Here is a 12,054-nt window from a genome sequence, read left to right on the forward strand (position 1 = left end):
GAGGATTGCTTGAGACCAGGAGTAACACAAGCCTGGACACATGTCTACAAAAATAAAAAAAAACTTAGCGGGGTGTGGTGGTGTGAGCCTGTAGTCCCAGCTACTTAGGAGGCAGAGGTGGGAGGATCACTTGAATACAGGAGTTCAGGACTGCAGTGAGCTAAAATCACATTGCTGCACTCCAGCCTAGGTGACAGCGAGACCCCGTCTTAAAAAAAATAAATAAATTTTTAAAAATGTTATTCTGGAGCTCAAAATACTTGTTTTGATTAAATAGCACCTAGCTATTTCACAGGTTTCTTTGGTTTCTCTATCCTAGCATTATTGACAATCAGGTAATTTTTGTACAGGGGGGCTTTCTTGTGCATTATTTTCTTTCTTGAGATGGGGTCTTGCTCTGTCACCCAGGCTGGAGTTCCATGGTGCAATCATGGCTCACTGCAGCCTCCCCCAGACTCAGGTGATCCTCCTGCGTCAGCCTCCTGAATAGCTGGGACACTACAGGCACACAGCATGCCACCATGCCTGGCTAATTTTTCTATTTTTTGTGGAGATGGTGTTTCACCATGTTGTCCAGACTGGCATTCTTTTCTTTAGCTGTATCCCCGGCCTCTACCCACTAGACATCATAGCACCCCCAGCTGAGACAATAAAAACTGTCTCTAGACAGTGTCAAATGTCTCCCGGGGGATAAAACTGTCTTTGGTGGAAAACCACCAATCTATCATACTAATGTCTTCAAATCAAGACCCCTGTCTTAGGCTTCTTGCGGTTATTTTAAGAAAAACTGGGCATACAACAGAAGCTCAAATATCTGTTAAATGACCAACCACTTAGCTGGATCCTTACTTTAAAACCAAACAGAAAAATGTGTAAGCAAACAATTAGAACAAGGAGAAATATAGATAGTAAACTGATACATATATATATTTCTTTTCACTAATAATAAAAATTACACATATTCAAAAAAATTAAAACTTTAAACCCTTGATACAGTTTCTACACCAAGGAGTTTATCCTCAAACAAAATTCAATAGGGTAAAAAAGGGAAAGAACAACTCGACTTCATGTAGATTAACAAAAAACAAAATAAAAACAAAAAACGAAACGTCCAAATAAACTTTATAATCCCTTCCTAGATTTACTCTCCCCAGATAACCAATGATGAAGATATCTAAGGATTTATCTCTGTAAATTTATGCTAGCATTCTTAGATCTCACTCCCATGTTAGCATCTGTTTAGCTAAGAGTTAACATCTGCAGGGACCTTTTATAACTGAGAAACAAAGGAATGCTAACCATTAAGTTCCAGTAGAATGGCTATCTGGTGAGCAGGGAAAAATATCTGTATCTACACAATTATTATTTAAAAAAAGAATCTAGAACCAGTGTGTTAAATAAACGACCATCATTAATTCAGGGTAGAATTTAGCATGAAACTTAAGAAAAGTATGGCTCGAGGACGTCGGTTAAAGAAAGAAGGAAAATGATAAAAAAATTTAAGAATATATATATAAAATTAAATATATATAAATTTCATATATAAGGGAAATTTAAGAAAAGGATTGCTATATTATCCTCTGTAGAGATACATTCTTCCTAACATATTCAAACTAGTCATTCAAATGGATGGTGAGGTGGTAGGCAACAGGATTAATGACCTATAAAAATCATAAATGGCTTATCCAGCTAAGATTCTCTTCTATATCAAATTATTTTTGCTAAAGCAGTCTGAAAACACCTAATTGAAATTCTAACACCAGGTTGGGTGCGGTAGCTCACACCTGTAATCCCAGTACTTCAGGACACCAAGGTGGGCAGATCACCTGAGGTCAGAAGTTCGAGATCAGCCTGGCCAACATGGTGAAACCCTGTGTCTACTAAATATACAAAAAATTAGCTGGGCATGGTGGTGCATGCTTGTAACCCCTTTACTCAGGAGGCTGAGGAAGGAGAATTGCTTGAGCCTGGGAGGCAGAGACTGCAGTAAGCCGGGATTGCACCACAGTACTCCAGCCTGGGCAAGAGCCAGACTCCGTCTCAAAAAAAAAAAAAAAAAGAAGAGAAAAAATCTAATACTAATTAAAAGGTCACGAATGCAAAGATATGTGCATGCATGTGGGGTGAGAAGCAGAGTATCTGGTGAGCATAATATATTGAAAGCTAAAGTAAACTAGAATAAAAGCTAAAAGATCTGACCACAATACATGTCAGCTAATTTCTAGCTTAGTTTAACAGATCTTAGTTAAAAGTACTAATATACCACAAAATAACTTGATTACATTGTTCTTTCCAATACTGTAATACGAGTACAACTTTCACATGGATTTAACTCTCAATATATTTAACTGGTCTAATGTTAAATGTGAAGTATTGTGCTTCAAAAGACAACATCAAGAAAGTGAAAAACAACCCACAGACTGGGAGATACATGCAAAATATGTATCTGATAGGGAACTCTAAGAGTCTTATATATTCTCGACATAACTCTATAATAAAAAAGATGAACCCATTTAAAAAGGCAAAAGATCTCAATAAAGATTTCTCCAAAGAAGATACATAAACGGCCAGTAAGTATATGAAAAAAAATCAACATTAGTGGCCATCAGAGAAATAAAAATCAAAACCACAATGCAATACCCCTTCACAAACAGTAGGATAGCTATAATAAAGAAGACAGGCAATATAATAAAGAAGACAGGCAATTAATTAGTAGGGATGTGGAGAAAAGTAGAACTTCACATTGCTTGTAAGAATGTTAAAATCATGCAGCTGCTTTGGAAAAACAGTCTGCCAATTCCTCGAAAGGTTAAAAAGAGTTATGATATGACCCAGCAATGTACTGGTAGGTATATACTGAAAAGAAATGAAAACACATGTAGACAGAAACCTATGCATAAATGTTCACAGTAGCACTACTAAAAACAGCCAAAAAGTAGAACCAAATGTCCACCAAATAAGTGGATAAATAAAATGTGGTATAAGCATACAATAGGATATTATTTAGGAATAAAACAAAATGAAGTACTGATGCATGTTAGAAAAGCATGAACTGTGAAAACATGTTAAGTGAAAGAAGCCAGACCCAAAAGATCACATATTCTGGGCTTCCATTTATGTATGTCCAGAATGGGCAAATCCACAGAGAAAGGAGACTAGCAGGTGGTTGTCTCAGGCTGAGTGAGGAAGGGTTGGGGAAAAATCAGTAGTGACTACTAATGGGGACAGGGTTTCTTTTAATGGGTGATAAAAATGCTCTGAAATTGACTAGTGCTCTAAAATAGTGATGGTTGCACAACTCTGCGAACATATTAACAACCAGTGAATTATACACTTCAAATGGGTGAAGAGCATGGTATGTGAATTATATCTCAATAAAGCTGTTACTAAAAACAAAAGCGGCTGGGCGGGGTAGCTCACGCCTGTAATCCCAGCACTTTGGGAGGCCAAGGTGGGCAGATCACGAGGCCAGGAGATCGAGACCGTCTTGCTAACATGGTGAAACCCCATCTCTACTAAAAATAAAAATAATAATAATTTAAAAAAGCAAAATATACTATTCAGCAAAAGTTTATTAAACATTTCCAGTGTGCCACATGGTATGTGAAGCAAAGCCCAAAGCCTATGTATCAAGACACTTCTCAGCTAGGTGTGGTGGCTCATGCCTGTAATTCCAGCACTTTGGGAGGCCAAGGCAGGAGGATTGAGGCCAGGAGTTCGAGACCAGCCTGGGCAACATAGTGAAACCCCGTTCTTACAAAAAAATTCTAAAAATTAGCTGGACATGGTGGCTCATGCCTGTAGTCCCAGCTACTTGGGAGGCTGAGGCAGGACAATCACTTGAGACCAGGAGTTGGAGGATGTTATAGTATGCTATGATCACACCACTGCATTCCAGCTTGGGCAACAGAGCAAGACTCTGTCAATCAATTAATCTATCAATCTCCTAACCATCTGTAATTTGTATATAGTGAGATACAAATCTTTATTTCCTAATAGACAAATATTTCAACTCCATTTGCTGAATTCCTTTCCCACTGAATGACAATGTTATTTTTGTTATGAACTAAATTCCCTATAAATACATGGGTCAAATCTAAACTCTATTACATTCCACTCATCTATCTGCCCAACCTAAAGCAATACACACTGCATAACAGTTTCCATCAGAGATGGACCACATAAGATAATAATGGTTGTGCCATAAGATTATAATGGAGGTAAAAAATTCCTATTGCCTAGAAATGTCTTGGTGATCCTGATTGTGTGCAGGCCTAGGCTCCTATGTATATTTGTGACTTAATTTTTAAGAAAAAGTTAAAAAAATTTTAAATAGAGAACAGCTTATAAAATAAGAATATAAAGAACATATTTTTGTACAGTTGTTCAATACGTTTGTGTTTTAAGCTAAGTGTTAAATTACAAGAGTCAAAGAGTTAAAGTAAAAAGTTTAAAAACTAAGCTAAGATTAATTATTGAAGAAAAATATTTTATAAATTTCAATGTACAGTGTTTATAAAGCCTGCAGTAATAAACAGGAATGTCCTAGGTCTTCACATTCACTTGCCACGTACTCGCTGACTCACCCAGAACAACTTTCAATCCTGCAAGCTCCATTTATGGTAAGTGCCCTATAGAGGTGTACCATTTAAAAAATTGTCAGTGCTTTAAAAAAAAAAAAAAATTCTTCCACGCTGTATTTTTTACCATATCTTTTCTATGTTTAGATGCACAAATGCTTCCCACTGTGTTACAACTGCCTGTAGTATTCAGTACAGTAACATGTTGGATAGGCTTGTAGTCTAGGAGCAATAAGCTGTACCATATAGCCTAGGTGTGTAGCAGGCTACACCACCTGCGTTTGTGTGAGTATACTCATATGATGTTTGCACAAACAATGAAATCACCTAAGGATGCATTTCTTAAAATGTATTCTCATCATTAAGTGCCATATGACTACACCACATTGTTTGAATTACTATAGCTTTAAGATATGTTTTGACATCTGGTAGAACCAACACCTGCTGCCCACTATATACTGAAAATATTTTTTGGTTATTCTTGAGTTTTTACTGATTCTAAAGCTCATATATAAATCTGCAAGTTTATAAACACCCCTACTGAAATTTCTACTAGAATCTTATGAATTTATAAATAAGTTAGAAGATACTGCTCTACTTCATGCAGGTCTCTGCTAATGTCACCTAGAGCGAGGCCTTCCCTGTGCTCTATATGAGAGTGGCTCCCCTGGCACTTCCTACTTCCCTTAGTTTAGCTTTGTCTTATTTTTTTTTTAGAGCTTCTCATCATATGACATCTATATATTTTACTACATTTTTCCTGCCTTCTCTTCAACAACCCCCTCCCCGCCGCAATTTACCTAATAAGATATAAGCACCATAAAAGAGGGGACCTTAATTTGTTCATAGCTCTACCCATAACTCCTAGAACACAAAGAACGAGCTCTCTAAAATGTTCATAAAATAAACAAATCTTCAAAAGTAAATATTCCAAACGAGGAACACAGTATTACAATGAATACAGTATCACATTTTTTTTTTTTTTTTTTTAAGACAGGGTCTGGCTCTGGTGCCCATGCTGGAGTGCAGTTGTGAGACTACAGCTCACTTCAGTCTCTGCCTCCTGGGCTCAAGTGATCCTCTTGCCTCAGCCTCCTGAGTGCTGGGACTACAGGTGCATGTCACCATGCCTGGCTAATTTTTGTATTTTTGGTAGCGATGGGGTTTCGCATGTTGCCCAGGCTGGTCTCGAACTCCTGAGCCTAAGTGATCCATTGGCATTGGCCTCCCAAAGTGCTGGGATTATAGGCGTAAGCCACTGCACCTGGTCCCTCTTTATTTAGGTCTTATTTTTTTTGGTAAAGTTTTAGAGCTTTCTTAACATGGATTTTGTATTTTTAGTTTTATTCCTATTTAAACATTTTGGAAGAGATGGGGCGTGACTCACAATGTTGCCCAGGCTGGTCTTGAACTCCTGGGCTCAGGAGATCCTCCTGATTCAGCCTACCAAAGTACTGGGATTATAGGCATGAGCCACCATGCTTGGCCTTCTTTGTATTTTTGTTGGAATGTTATTATCTGCATATTTTGTGCTCTTATGCAGCCATTTTTAAGCTAGAAACAGAAAAAAAAAAAAAAACCAAAACCCTTATTAAACTTGAGAAATGAGTACAAACTAGCCTTCATCTAGTTCAGGACTCCTACCATACCCACTTCTTTTCACCTACTTTCTAGTCACAAAATAACTTTTCATCATTCTGAGCATACCATGTCCTTCCATGACTCCTTGCCTCTGATGTCATTCTGAGGCAGGGCTGAAATGAGAGACATCAGAGTGAGACCTTGCTTTAACTTATTTTGAAGCCAAAGCTACCAAATTCTATTCTAAGAAGATCAGGCATGTAACAGTGTTTTTAAATTGCAGGCAGCAACCCATTAGTGGATCACGGCCATCATTTAAAAACGCTAATCTGAAGAGTATCAACATATATCACACAGAGTGAGGTCTTTTACTGCTTTATGAAACTTCTGTTACATGAACACATGTGTGATGAAAAAAACTTATGTGTCAGTAAAACAAAATTGGAAATACACTGACATTTATAAAATGTACTGAGAAAGAGAAACCTGGCTTAAGTGTGTGGAGAGGGGAAGATGGAATAGGACGATGAGGGAAAGGAAGGAAGTAATAGCTAGAAGATTCTAAGAAGTGTTATTCAAGTGTGAGTCAGCAAAGACCTCAACTGAGCCAAAGTAGACAAGAGAAAGAGTTCTAAGGAAAATTTACAAAGACTCTACCTCTATAAAATGACATCGAACTATTTGAAAAAAAGAAATCACATTTGCTTTTACCCATTTTATTCAAGATCATTTTCCTGAGAAATATTAAACATTAAAACTTGGAATGTTTTGCTTTAAAACCGCATTTCGAATCATTCTTACCTTGCTCTCTCTTTCTAATTCACTTCGCAGCCATTCAAAGTCACTGTATCTTCTTCTAACAGTAGATTCTTTCAGCTTGAAAATAGGAAGATTTGTCTGAAACAAAAAAAGTTACTCCTAAATTGAAGTACATTAAGGAAACGTCAAAAAAATGGAGGAATGGGGGAATCTAGGCTTGCCAATTGATAATATGGCAAATCTGATTACCTTACCAAAAGAAATCATGACTTTCTTTTTCTTTTTTTTGGGACAGAATCTCGCTTTGTTGCCTAGGCTGGAGAGCAATGGCACGATCTCGGCTCACTGCAACCTCCACCTCCCAGGTTCAAGTGATTTCTCCACCTCAGCCTCCCGAGTAGCTGGGATTACAGGCACCCACCATCATGCCCAGCTAATTTTTGTATTTTTGTAGAGATGGGGTTTTACCATGTTGTCCAGGTTGGTCTTGAACTCCTGACCTCAGGTGATCTGCCCACCTCGGCCTCCCAAAGTGCTGGGATTACAGGCATGAGCCACCGCACCCGGCCAAAATCATGAGGTTTTTAAGATGACCTTTTACCCATAACAAAAAAAAAACTTTGCTAGTTCTTTTTTTTTTCTGAGACAGAGTCTCGCTCTGTCGCCCAGGCAGAGATGCGATCTTGGCTCACTGCAACCTACGCCTCCTGGGTTCAAGTGATTCTCCTGCCTCAGCCTCCCAAGTAGCTGGGATTACAGGCACCTGCCACCAGGCCTGGCTAATTTTCTTGTATTTTTAGTACAGGCGGGGTTTCACCATGTTGGCCAGGCTGATCACAAACTCGTGATCTCACGTGATCTGCCGCCTCAGTCTCCCAGAGTGCTAGGCTTACAGGCCTGAGCCACTGCCTGGCCCACTAGTTCTTTAAAAGTATTTACACAAGAATACAACTTTTAAATGTACCTTTGCATGCATGCTTTTGGATGTCATTCTGCCTGGGGCTATCCGCATAAATGTAGGTCATTTTCTTATTATTTTGGTGAGCTTTAAAAATGTCAACTAAGCAGGGGTGAAAAAAGGTTAGCTCTTGACTATTCTTCTAGCTAGTACCTCAGCAAACAGTCCTCATAGGGGAAATACAACTAACCTTTTCAATTTTAAAATTTAATTTTCTTGGTGCTCATTCATTATAGCAAAACCCCAACTTATGTCTCAATGCCTATCACTGCCCATTGATGTAGAAATTCTTTTTCTTCTCCCAGAGAGAGGGTCTCACTGCATTGCCCAGGCTGGATTTAAACTCCTAGGCTCAAGCAATCCTCTCGCCTTGGCCTCCCAGGTAGCTGGGACTGCAGGGTCATACCACTGTGCTGGCTCACTTTACTTTATTTTATTTTTTGAGACAGAGTCTGCTCTGTTGCCCAGGCTGGAGTGCAGTGGCACGATCTCGGCTCACTGCAAGTTCCGCAGCCTAGGGTCATGCCATTCTCCTGCCTCAGCCTCCCAAGTAGCTGGGACTACAGGCTCAGCCGCCACGCCCGGCTAATTTTTTGTATTTTTAGTGGAGACGGGTTTCACCGTGTTAGCCAGGATGGTCTCCATCTCCTGGCCTCATGATCCACCCACCTCAGCCTCCCAAAGTGCTGGGATTACAGGCGTGAGCCACGGTAACCCGTCCACTTAGCTACTTTTAAATGAAAACGAAATATTTTGTTAAGAGGACTAGATTAGATCTTGCATAAAAAAAGACCTAAATAAAACATTATTCTTAACGGCCACCTAAAAAATGCCAAAACCAGCAGGGAAAGTGCTGCATACAGTGTCTGTGGTCTTACCACTAGTAGGAAATTAAATTGTACTCAGTAGACCAAGCTCATAAACCCAGAGCTTTAAAAGCGAGGGCAAGAACCGAAAACATAACACCCAGTACTTGGAAGTTACACCAGAATGTAAGAAAATTTCTGGAGACTTTGTTCTTTATAAGATTGCAAAGGCTACTTGTTGCCACTTCAGTCAACTTCTAAATTAAAAAAAAAGTAACAAGAAAGATTTCTATTATCTTTTACTGGATTCCTTTTAAAGAAAAAATATGCTAGGCCTGGTGGGGTGGCTCACGTCTGTAATCCCAGCTGTTTGGGAGGCCGAGGTGGGAGGATCACGAGGTCAGGAGTTTGAGACCAGCAAGAGATCAGCCTGACCAATAGCCTGACCAATACGGTGAAACCCCGTCTCCACTAAAAATATAAAACTTAGCTGGGCATGGTGGCGGGCGCCTGTAATCCCAGCTACTTGGGAGGCTGAGGCAGGAGAACTGCTTGAACCCGGGAGGTGGAGGTGGCAGTGAGCCAAAGATCGCTCCACTGCACTCCAGCCCGAGCGACAGCAAGACTCTGACTCAAAAAAAAAAAAAAAAAGATGTTACCAAATCCAATAAAAAATGGTTTATGACTAAAGACACTAAAGACTATTAGGAGTGGTATGAGACCAGTATTTTATAATTAAGAAGAGATTTCAGGCCTGGCACGGTGGCTCATGCCTGTAATCCTAGTGCTCTGGGAGGCTGAGGTGGGAGGACTGCTTGACGCCAAGAGTTACCAGCCTGGGAAACATAAAAAGATTCCATCTATACAAAAAACAAAATAAATTTACTGGGCATGGTGGCATGTGCCTGTGGTCCTAACTACTTGGGAGGCTGAGGTAGGAGGATCTCTTGAACCCAGGAGTTCAAGACTGTAGTGAACTGTGATTGTACCACTGCACTCCAGCATGGGCAATGAACGAGACCCTCTCTCAAAAAAAAAAAAAAAAAAAAGAAGATAGATTTTATTTTATTTGAGACAGGATCTCACTCTAACCCAGGCTGGAGAGCAGCGGCATGATCACAGCAGGGTCAAGTGATTTCTCCCACCTCAACCCCCTGGGTAGCTCAGCCTACAGGCACATGCCATCACACCTGGCTAATTTTTGTACTTTTGGTAGAGACAGGGTTTCACCATGTTGCTCAGGCTGGTCTTGAACTCCTGAGTACAAGGAATCCACCTGTATTGGACTCCCAAAGAGCTGGGATTACAGGCATGAGCCACCGTGCCCAGCCAAAAAGATTTTAAAATGTGCAAAATATCACAGAGTTTGTAGGTGACAGAAATGACTTAACACAATAACTAATGCCATACTCTACCAAAAATACTACTCAACACTATTTATTCTCTTAGATTATATTCTGTCTGTTAATTCAGACCTTGAATTAATTAGCACAGAATTTGCATAGAACTGCAAAGTGTTTTACAACTGGAAGAAAAAAGTTAAGTGCCACCTGAAGGAAAGACTGGCTTCCTACTGTGTATACAGGGACATCACCTTGTAATATTAACTCCTAAGAAAGTTCTACCTATTTGTTAAGCTTAATGCCACTGGTAAATAGCTGTCACTCAACACAATAAAAGCTTTTTATTAAGGACCTTACATCCATTTTGTAGTGGTCTCAATTTTTTCCTAAGTGTATTAACTTCTCTATGTTGTATACCTTATAGCTTAGAATTCTCAACAGATGCTATTGGGCATAACAGTGTATAGGTTTCAAGCATGAAACCAAATCTCACAAGAGATTTAAAAGCACTTGAATTTTCTTTCCCAGGTAACCACAACATTTGTTCATTGTATTAATGACTAAGGAAATAATTGCACCTAACAAGACTCTTATTATACTAAAAGTCAAGCTTATATTTAAAGATGCTGGCTTGTTGTACAGAGGGTATTCTCATTCCCCACAGGGAATAAAATTAGGTCCCCTGGAGAGTAGAATAATTCCCAGAAAGAAAGCACTGGATTATTTCTCTCTAATTTCACCTATTGGCTTTTTAACCAAGTTCACCCTTCCGCATTAAAATATTAAGTCTTTGTAAGTGTCTGAAAGATAAAAAGGCCTTTACAGAGCTGAGTGTTTTCTGCAGGTGAGATTTTACATTCTGAATTCCCTCCTCTCAAATTACTTTACAAAGGGGATTAACTGCTCTCTTTATTCAAATACGTTAAGATCAAGCTTGTGAAAAGAGTCCCCTAAGAATTTTCATACTTCTGGGTACGGAAGTCTATAAAGTTAATCTCTGAAACAACATATCAAGCTTACAGGTACAATGTTGAGAGAAGAGTGCCAATTCAGCTCATTTTACCTTCCATTTTCCCTTTTGAACTTTTGACACAATCATGATTATATCTGATTCACTCTAATAGAAAGGGGAGGGGTGATGGGGGAAAAGTCCTTTCCCTTCTATGATTAGCTAATAGTTTGATAGTTTATATACTTAGAGGATCATGATTAGCTTAAGAAAGTTCTTTTAGTTTTCTTAACTGGTTATGATTTCTTTTTGCATGAGGACTTCTTTAGAGTTTAAAGTCACATCAAGAAATTCGAACATCACTTGCCCATTACATATGCAGTGGTTAACTTAGCTTGTTTAAACATCTTCCTGATCATTACAAGGACTTGTAATTCAACGTTACCGATTAAAATAAGTAAGTGGAAAATGTGGGGGTTTTTTGTTGTTGTTTGTTCACTGCTGAAACTCCTGTGATTGGTCACTTTCAACTTACTCAACTTTTATAAAATGACTGAAGGGAGGAGAGGTTTTTTACCTACAGCTTCAGGAGGACTAAACTATTATTTACTGATCATCTATAAAAGGCACCATGCTAGATAAGGTAGAATCATTATTTATAATGATGAATAAGATGCAGACCTGGCCCTTATGAAACATATACCAACCAAGGAGGTTAGAAAATAAGCATATAAAAAGTTGAATTTCCATGGTTAAAAATACTACAAACTGGCTGGGCATGATGGCTCAAGCCTGTAATCCCTGTACTTTGGGAGGCCAAGGTGGGCGGATCATCTGAGGTCAGGAGTTCGCAAACAGCCTGGCCAACGTGGTGAAACCCTGTCTATACTAAAAATACAAAAATCAGCCAGGCGTGGTGGCGGGTGCCCGTAAGCCCAGCTACTTGGGATGCTGAGGCAGAACTGCTTGAACCTGGGAGGTGGAGGCTACAGTGAACCAAGATTGCGCCATTGCACTCCAGCCTGGGCAACAAGAGCGAAACTCTGCTAAAAAAAAAAAAAAAAAAAAAATTAGCTGG

At 39.2% G+C, this 12,054-nt stretch overlaps 1 protein-coding gene across 1 annotated transcript in view; it reads right to left on the reverse strand.

Moving 5' to 3' along the window:
* SNX3 (sorting nexin 3) overlaps nt 1-12,054 on the reverse strand; it is a gene marked incomplete at its 5' end in the record, with an annotated part of 56,675 nt that overhangs the window by 10,874 nt on the left and 33,747 nt on the right. Inside the window, one exon of the mRNA XM_011975975.1 lies at nt 6,963-7,058. Within this exon, the coding sequence (XP_011831365.1) occupies nt 6,963-7,058 (96 nt within the window). The remainder of the gene's footprint in view (nt 1-6,962; nt 7,059-12,054) is intronic.

The sequence above is a fragment of the Mandrillus leucophaeus genome, unplaced genomic scaffold, assembly GCF_000951045.1.
Source record: "Mandrillus leucophaeus isolate KB7577 unplaced genomic scaffold, Mleu.le_1.0 Scaffold160, whole genome shotgun sequence".
NCBI classification, from domain to species: domain Eukaryota; kingdom Metazoa; phylum Chordata; class Mammalia; order Primates; family Cercopithecidae; genus Mandrillus; species Mandrillus leucophaeus.